The sequence below is a fragment of the Netta rufina genome, assembly GCF_964035555.1.
Source record: "Netta rufina genome assembly, chromosome: 5".
NCBI classification, from domain to species: domain Eukaryota; kingdom Metazoa; phylum Chordata; class Aves; order Anseriformes; family Anatidae; genus Netta; species Netta rufina.
This window is the reverse complement of record NC_140128.1, coordinates 19,588,957-19,598,068: the sequence shown is the minus strand read 5'-3', so window position 1 is coordinate 19,598,068 and position 9,112 is coordinate 19,588,957. Positions and strand designations below refer to the sequence as shown.

Below are 9,112 nucleotides of genomic sequence, written 5' to 3'. Positions count from 1 at the left end.
AAAGCATAGGAGCAGCTTGCGGGAGCGGCTGTCACGCGTCCTCACACCGGCGCAGCAGCCACCTGCTCGATTCCCCATGCTTTTTTGGGGTGGCCAGCGAGGTCTCACAGTAAGGTAAAGGAGGAAAATGTGAAGGAACAGCCTTCTAATTGCTATATGCACATGTTCTTCTGACAGTAAGGGAAAAAAAATTTACAGCTAAGAGAAGGCAAATAACTTCATAGGAGAAATTAAACAGCAGTGGCTACACAGGAGGCGATGCCTTGGGATGAGGTGGAGGTTTGTGTTTTTGAAAGCTGTTATAGGAGCAAGGATAATGCTGCAGTGAAAGAGCAGATAAAGTCCTGTGCATAATTATGGAAACAAATTTATTTATATTTTTTTCCCAAGTCTGGAGTGAACTTTCAGGGAAAGGAGAGGCCGCGGGGCTGGTCTGGGTTGCAGCACGTTGGCTATGCTGATGGAAAAGGTTTGGAGAAGCCAGGAAGAGTGAGCGTGGTCTGGGAGAGCTGAGGAATTGCTGTCCCTGAGATCCAACGGCAAGCTTCAGCCTCTCCCTGGGTACAAACTGCTCCCTGCATTGCTGCTGGGGGAGACTCAAAGGGTTGCCTGCCCAAGTAGCCCTGTAGGGATTTCCACGAGATAAGCTTCGAAGCTGTGTTACCCACGGGCACTTCCCCGGCACAGCACAGTTTGCTAGCTGCTGGCGTTGTTTTTGGTACAAAACACTCTCCTCCTTCGGCTCTCCCTCCGGCAGCGATGCCACACCAGGGCTGAGCTCCTACCCCAGCCCCTGCGTCACCACAGGCAGCTCGAAGCCGAAACTCCTCCGTAAGAGGAGGAAAAGCGCCTGCTGCCCCTCCCTGCCTCTCTGTTACGTGCCACTCGCCGTGGGCCGGACGCTGGTAAATGATTGCCAGAGGCTGGCTCTGCACCCAAACGGGAGCCTCTCAGCCACGCGGGACCCACGGGCGTCCCGTCCCGCTCCCGGCCCCACCATCGCTCCTCACCCCTCATCTTGGGTCACCCCTCGTCTCAGCAGCCGCCGGTGCTTCATGCCAGGAGAGGTGAGGCCGCTGCTTTTCTCATAACACAGCCGGCTGCTTTTATTTATTTTCAAACCACCCACTCCTGGCCTCCGCCGGGGCCGTGGGGTAGGACGGGGGAGGAAAAGCCCGGCTCCACGGGTGGTTTTGGCGCTGGCAGTGCCCGTAGGTGGCACGTCGCTTCCCAGGACACCCTGCCACCCAGTGCTGGCCTTGGGGTCCTGCGTCCCGGCACAACGGTGGCATTGGGGCGGCAAAACCCAGCCGGGTGGTGCCCGAGCGCGGCAGCGACGCTGAACTTTGCTCCGTGGCGGGGGCGGGCGCTGGTTTTGCTGAGAGTTTGTGGCCATGCAGCGGGGCAGAACCGTGCTCTGAAAGGAGCCTGGTCTCCACTTCACCAATACAGCATTTAGGGGACATTGGTGGGAGAAAAGGGCAGAGCCTGAACTCCTTGGTGCTGCCAAGGTGAATAATTTTGCCCATGGTGGCTGACCCGCACCCGCTGCCCTCGGTCCCTGCTGTGTTCCGCGGGTGAATCTGGGAGCAAGGGATCGATAGCGCTGCTGCGGCTGACGGGGAGGCTGGCATTGGATCAGCTGCTCCCAAGTGCTCCCTGGGGGATGGATTTGGCTTTCGGGTTTGTTCTCTACCAAGTCGTTCTGCCCCAGCACCGCCGGATCTCGTGGTGGGAACAGCGCCGTGGGGTTGTTTCATTTCCTAGACTCCTCCTTTGTCTTCCTTGTGTCATGGCCGAAGCCTCGTGTTGCTCAGGGTGGGAGCCTTCGAGCCCTTGCTTTGATTCCTCAAGGTGTCAAAAATAATAATAAAAAAGCTGTTTAACCCAAGCTAAAGCTTTTCTCCCCGCACTGACACCTGCTCCTTCAGCCTGCTCCTTGCAGGCGCCCCCTGGGGCGATATCAGCGGTTGTGGTGTGTCCCCAAACTCTGGGGAACTGGGGAGACTTGGGAGCTGGGCTGGGTTTGGAAAGTAGTTCAGGACCCTTTGTGCCTTCCTCTGCCCAGGTCCTTCAGACAGGCTTGATGCTTGAAGGATCTGGAAAAAATGTTTTGAGAGTGTTTAAAACCAGAATAAACCCAGAGATCTGAGTTCTTTGCATATTACATTGATTTAATTTCATTTGTTAAGCCTTGCAGTCGTTCGGCTGCTGGCAGAGGCAGGAGTGCTAAACGAGATTTTGCTGCAGTTAATTTTCCCCATCTCTTAATCCCTCTCAGATTAACAGAGGGGAAGGTAAACAGAGCACAATGTGCGCCATCCACACCTCTCGGCTTCCCTCTGCACAGCTGGGAAGGGTGGGCGGGAGGGCAGCCGGAGGCTTCTCTGCCTTTTAGATATTGTTTGGAAAATCCCCAGTGCCGCACTGCCAAAATGTTGGGGAAATAGCAGCGAAAGTCCAACAAATCCATTAGAAGGCTGCGCTCTCAGCAGAAATAGGCAGGGTGCTTTCTGGCTGCCCAGACCCACCACGCACACGGGCAAACCCCTGTGCCTCTCACCCGGCGAGGACGTGGCCCCGCTGCCCAGAGCTGAGCCGTGTATGGGGTTTTTGGTGAGACAGCAGGGTTTTACTGCAGGTGAACGCTGGTATTTTAGCAATAGTGCTGTAAATCCGATCTGTGAGCAACAGCAAGCGTCTGCTCCAGCCGTCCAGCAGACCTAAAAGCAGGGCTGGTGAAGCATCAGCCCTAGACCAGGCTCAGCACTGACTCCTTGTGTCTTCTCTCCTACAGGGACCCCGTCCCGCGATGCCCCAGCGTGCCTGAGGCCCGGCAGCCGCGGGGATGGAGCTGAAGGTGTGGGTGGACGGCATCCAGCGGGTGGTCTGCGGCGTCTCGGAGCAAACCACCTGCCAGGAGGTGGTCATCGCTTTGGCGCGGGCCATAGGTGAGTGAGCTAAAACAAAGCTCTCGAGACCAGAGCAGACTCCTCACCCTCCGTTCGGCACAGCCGTGTGTTTGTGTCCCTCCTCACGGAGGCTTGCTGGGGAGATGGCCAAAATAAATAGCTTGCAGGCGGCGTGGACAGCGTGCCTGGATGCCGGTGCCTGCCGTGCTCCCGCCCGTGGTCAATCCTGCCTTCTAGTGGCTCGGCCTCAAAATGCTGCGATCCTGTTTGCGCGCAGGCTTTGCGCTGCCGTGTTTCCCCTCCGTGCCAGCTTTGAGGTCGAGCCCTGCAGATCAAAGCCCTTGTACCTCCGATTCCCCTCGCACGCCTTCCAAAAAGAACAGCAGGCTGATGTCTCCTCCACCTCCGCTCTCCAGGGCGTGCGTTCTTCCAGGCTGAGGGAACAGCGGGGCAGCTCCAGGTGGTGTCCTCAGCTTTTTCACACGCAGAAATGTGACTGCGGAGGCGCTGAGCTTCGCGGAGAGACGCCCCGTCCTACAAAGAGGGGCAGCACGGCACCCCGTTAATGGGGGGATGACTCGTGCCCTCAGCTGCTCGTGCTGTTGGGTGTCCCTGGGGAGACGGGTGGAAGATTTGGGTGATGGCTGGGAGATGCGGTGGGAAGGTTTGGAAAGGGAGGAAAACAAATTTGTGTGGGTTTCACCCCGCTTCCCCAGCACCATCCGCCCCCAGCGCTCTCGCTCATTTTGGTGCCCAGAGCACAACAAAAATGCCCCGTCCTTGGTGGGTAGGGGCACCTCCGGGTGCTTCTTGGGGAGAGGGAACCTCCTGGGTGCAGCGGGGACCTCACTGACCCCTGCTCGCAGCCACGACTTTCCCCTGGGTGACGTGCTTGTGTCCTGCCCTCAGGTCAGACGGGGCGCTACGTGCTGGTGCAGAAGCTGCGGGAGAAGGAGCGGCAGCTGCTCCCGCTCGAGTGCCCCTTGGAGTCGCTGGCCAAGTGCGGGCAGTATGCCAACGACGTGCAGTTCATCCTGCGCCGCACGGGCCCCAGCGTGGCCGAGCGGCCGTCCTCGGAGGGCGCTCCCCAGGCTCCCGAGAGGACTTTCATCCGGGCCAGCCTGCCCATCAAGCCCCGCACCGTGAGCACCGAGGCGCCCCGGCCCCGCGAGCCCAGGAAATCCATGACCTTCAACTTGGGTCCCGTGGGCTCCGGCGAGCTGTTCGCCAAGAGCCGCTGGAGGCAGCACGCCTGGGAGGGGATGGAGCTGAAGGACGGTGGGGCCGGCCAGCTCTCCAAGGAGGAGCTGTTCAAGACGGTGCTGCGGCAGCAGGAGCAGCTCAGCTCCTTGGAGGCCCACGGGGACACCCTGGAGACGGACCTGCGGTTCTGGGAGCACGGCCGGGCCCCCAGCCAGGAGGACGAGATCCTCTACCTGGAGCACCTGGTGCGGAGGAACGAGACGGAGCTGGGCGAGGAGGAGTTCTGGCAGAGCGAGCTCCGGCTGGAGAAGGAGTGCGAGCGGGAGAGGCAGGAACGGGTGAGGAGCCTGCGGGCCAGCCTGGAGGAGTACACACAGAGGATCTACGAGCTGAGCGCCCGCACCGAGGCCCTGCAGAAGGAGATCCAGTGGGAGATGGCCGAGAGGGCCAAGAGGGGCAAGGAGAGCCCGGTGCCGAGCCCCACGGACCTGGAGGACATGGCTGCCAAGATGAAAAGGGATCTGGAAGCTAAAGTCAAGCAGGGCACGCAGCTGGAGAGCAACCTGGCCAGCGTGGAGAAGGCCCTGGAGGAAGCCGAAAGGTCCCTGCAGGTGGGTATGGCCAGATTACCTGGCCCTGGGGGGTGAGGGACCCTCGCGTGGGGTCGGTGTGGCCAAGCAAAAGGCAGGGATGGGTGGTCAGTGTCCCCGCTGGCATTGCTGGTCAGCGTTGTTTTTATGTCCGAAAAAAGGAGTAGCAGAGGGGAAGCGCAGGTCTCGGCAGTGCCCAGGCACGAGGCTTTTTGGCACTGCTCCGGGCTGGCTGGCTCTGAACCAGGAGCTGAGCTGTGCCAGAACTGTCGGGCTCGAGGCACTGAGACCTGTGGTTCTCCTGTCCCACTGGGGTCTGGGTGCTGTGTGATGTTGCTGTCCTTGTCCTTGCTGCCCGAGCATCCCCATCCCCACGCAGCTTGGGGTTGCATCCCAGAGGAGCTGGCAGGCTCCAGAGCCATCTGGGGACCTGTTTGCAGCAGTTTGCCCAGCACTGCGTGGCTGTTGCTGGCCTGGAGTCCCCACAGGCGGTGGCGTGGCCTTGTCCCCATGGGGGACGAGTCCCTGACATGAGCCAGGGAGCGGGGCTGGGGCCTCGGGAGGAGGCGCAGAGCAGCATGGGGGGCACGCAGCTCACCCTGTCCCCCCCAATGTGTTTTGCAGGCCCAGAACCAAGAGCTGGAGGAGTTAAATAAGGAGCTGAGGCAGTGTAATTTGCAGCAGTTTATTCAGCAGACGGGAGCCACGGTGACGGTCGGGCAGGCCAGGTCTGAGGAGGACGCCCAGCCGGAGCCGAGCCCGCGCGAGCTGCCAGCCTGCCGGAGGAACGGAGGTCAGCGCGCCGGCTCGGCACGGGGGGCTGCCCTGCGACCCCAAATGTCTCCCCAATGGCCCCGGCTCCTTCCTCCTCCTCCCACTGGGCTCCATGCGGCTCAGCTCCCCGGGATCTGTGCCCGTGCTTTCATGGCACGGCCCTCGGGACAGGGCGCTGCGGGGATGGAGGCCAGGCCGGCAGCATTGTGTTAGGGATGGGGGAGAGACCGAGAGCGGCTGCACAGCCTTCCGTGGAGTGGGGGACAGGGGAAAACGGGGATCTGGTCCCTTCTCCCAAGGGATTTCCACACTCTGCGAGTCCCAGGTGCCCGGCGAGCTCCGCCTGAGCTGGGTCTCTTTCCTCTCCCGCAGGGTTTCCCCCCTCCAGCAGCGACTCGCCTCCCCACGCCAGCACCAAGCAGCTCCTCGGCCATCCCCGGACCCTGCCGGAGCCCCTGGTGTCCAGCCTGAACCCCGAGGGTGCGTACATCCCCGGGGAGGGCCTGCGGGAAGGGGAGAGGGGTTCGCTGCGTGAAACGGGCCGTGGCAAGCGAGCCTGCGTGCGTGTGCTGGGAGTGGGAGGCCGGAGCTATTTATAGAGGCCATTAGGGGAGCAGCGCCTGTGCCCGGCCAGCCTGCGAGGTGGTGAGCCCATTGGTGTGGCATCCGAAGCAGTCCCCGGCGTGCGGGGCCATCTGCGGTCCTCGGGCACGGTTTCCTGGGATGCTGCCGGCGGCTTTCAGGCGGTCAGGGGGCCCTGCAGCGCTGCGGGGCGAAGCCCTTGCTGAGGTTAGGATGGGGAGGATTCGGCTTCCCATTTCTGCCCACCTCGGGGCCAAACCATCCGTCCTCCATCTCACCCGACGCTGTGACCGTGGTGTCTGTGTGTCCGTCTCTGCTGGGTGTCGTGCTGCAGGCGCACGGTGCTCACACACGTCACGTCTGCTGTGCTGTGCTGTGCTGTGCTGCTCTGTGGGAATGCCCACCCGCTGCCCTGGGGTCACGCCGTTTATTTTTGTCTGTCTTGCAGTCCTATCAACCAGGCAGAGCATCTGGAGGTAGAAGGGCACAGCCAGTGGACGATTGATTGCCTTGCAAGTGTAACTGTATAAATAAACCCATATTCCATATATATATATATATATATTATATTTTTTACTGCTTTATATCGTGAATGGATGTGGATGGCCAGACAGAGTATTTTTACAGACTGTACTATAAGACCAAGACCTACCAGACAAAGCAACCCTCTTCCCCTGTGGATGAAACAAGCCCCTTCTATTTTTTTAAAGTGCTCTCCGTATTTAACACACCGTGGCAGCACTCACATTTCGTGGGGCCTTCCCAAAAGACCCGTGGTGTGTTTTGAGAAGCCCTCGTCCGTTTGGCTAGCGGGGCAGAGCTGCATCGGGACGGCTGGGCTGACATCTCCTGTGGCAGAGACCTGCCCTTGGGCTGCTTCTGAGCCTCGCCCGATGAAGTAGGCAAGGCGAACAGCGGGACCTGGTGCCACGTTTTTGGTGTGCTTTCCCCAGCGAGCCCCAGCGCTGACGACGATGAAGGAGCTGCCGGAGTCCGGGCCGCGTCCCATGTCATGCTGCGGCATTCCCTCAGCTGTGCTCGCTCCAGAGCAGCCGAGCCCTGCCACGAGGCACGCACCCGTCCTGGGGCCAACCTGGCTGCCTGCGACCACCAGCACCCTGCCCTGCCCGCCTCGCGCAGAAGCACAGCGTGGATAGTCCATTTGCCAAGCTGCCCTCCTTGGGTTCGACCCCCTGCGGATGTTTGCACCACCTGGAGGGGCTACGTGCTCCCCAAATCCTAAAGCAGCCCCAAGAAGCCCTGTTTTGGGGCAGAAGAGGGAATTTTCTAGGCACGGCTGCCCTGCTGATGTCTCCATCCTCGCCACGCACCTGCTCCAGGGTGGCTGCCTCAGCCAGAGACTTTTGGGGGAAGCAGAGAGCACAGAGATGCCCTGGGACGGGTTGGTGGGTTTTAAAAACAGCCTTTATACTGGCCAGGGGGCTCACGAGCAGCTTTTTTAGACAACTTTCTGCCCCCCTTTTTTATTGTAAGAAACCTGTACTAGAAACCCCCTTTCCATGGTGCTAAGAGGGAGGGAGAAGTGAGCAGCCGTTCCCTGGCCACAGAGAGGACAATCAGGCTTCGAGGAGACAGGGACACATGTGGAGACTTTTTTTTCTTAAGGCCACTTAGTTTTAAACTTGTTCTTAAATCAGTACTCTGCCAGCAGGATGAGCCCCTCCCTGGCTGCCCATGGCCAGAGTATGCAGGACAGAAACGCTTTTGGTGACATTTCACTGAATGTTTTTTTTTTTCTTGGTTTGTGTTTTTTTGGTTGTGTTTCTTATTTTTTTTTCCTTGATGGCCAGTAGTTCCTCTTGTTTCTGTTCACCTGTCCCACTGGGTTCTGCTGTATTTTTAGTTGTGAAGCCAAAGCGGCCAAGGGGGCCCGGGGAGGGGACAGGTTTGTCCGGGGGGTCCCAGCACTCCGGTGTCTTTGTTTTCCACGTGTCCTCTCCGTTGTATGCAAAAAAAAATGTGACTTGGACGCTGTGTTCACTGTAAAACACACTTTCTGTGTATGAATGTATCCTGCGCGCTACGGCATTGTCTGGTTTCAATTTTCAATAAATCTTTTGGAAAGGATTTGTGTAAAGCGAGTGTGCACGTGCTGCTGGAGCCGAGCCGTCCCCGCGGCAGGTACGGGGCACGGCGAGCGCTTCACGTACCCCACGGCAGCCTCTTTCCGCAGGGAATTAAAGCCGTAAGTATTTTATGACTGAATGCTGCTTATGCACACGCTGCTCTTTTTCCCCCCCCCTTTTCTATCACAAAGTGCTTTACAAACAGTGGATGAAGCTGGTGTCCGCCGAGAAGGCAGCCGTCTCCAGGATGAAACATGGCAGCTTGTTAATAATGCACAGCGGCGGCACGGAGCATTTTAGGACGGGAGGAGAAGGGGACGGCACATGGCTGCAGATATGAGCAGGTAAGGGGCCAGCCTCCCGTTCACCTTTATGCCCCCCCATCAGTTCCAGCGGCATGGCCGGGTACACGTGGTAATGCCGGCTCTCTCCCCACCAGCATCTCCCCGAGGGAACCCGAGGGTGGACCAAGGCTCTGCTGCTCTCTGACCCCGCTTGGACGTGCTCGCCCGGCCCTTTTCGGAGGTGCCCGCGAGCCCCCAGCACGGCTGTGCCACCGCAGCGGGCTTGGGGACGGCGGCCGCTGGCGTCCCGCAGGATTTTCCCTGTGTTGCAGCAAGGGGCGGCTGCGGGCGAGTGAAATATTCGTGGGGGAGAGGAAAGCCGTCGAGGGCGGCGTGGCAGAGCCCCCCCGCTCGCTGCGTGAGTGCCTGCTGCCCTTCAGCAGCTGGTTACGCGGCATTAAAGGATTAGTCTGCTTCGTTTGGAGGCCGCTGCCAGTGCCGAGTCTCCGATTAGTCCTGAAGAACAGCGAGGAGATGCGATTTCAGGGTTGTCCTTTTGGAACTGAGATTTTCTTCCCTTTTTTTTTTTTTTCTTTCCCCTCGAATCGCTGGAGTTGGAAACGTGCGTTGGGAAAAAATGTGTTAAAAATACGTTTGCTCCGTGCAGCCGCATGACGAAG

At 59.4% G+C, this 9,112-nt stretch overlaps 1 protein-coding gene across 1 annotated transcript; it reads left to right on the top strand.

Moving 5' to 3' along the window:
• Positions 1-2,848: 2,848 nt before the first annotated feature.
• On the top strand, positions 2,849-8,488 carry LOC311210406 (ras association domain-containing protein 7-like; the record flags this gene model as incomplete). Its single annotated transcript, XM_084288319.1, has 5 exons — positions 2,849-2,951; positions 3,822-4,726; positions 5,330-5,498; positions 5,852-5,959; positions 8,340-8,488. 5 exons carry the CDS (start codon positions 2,849-2,851, stop codon positions 8,486-8,488), a joined length of 1,434 nt encoding a protein of 477 aa, XP_084144445.1.
• Positions 8,489-9,112: the final 624 nt, after the last annotated feature.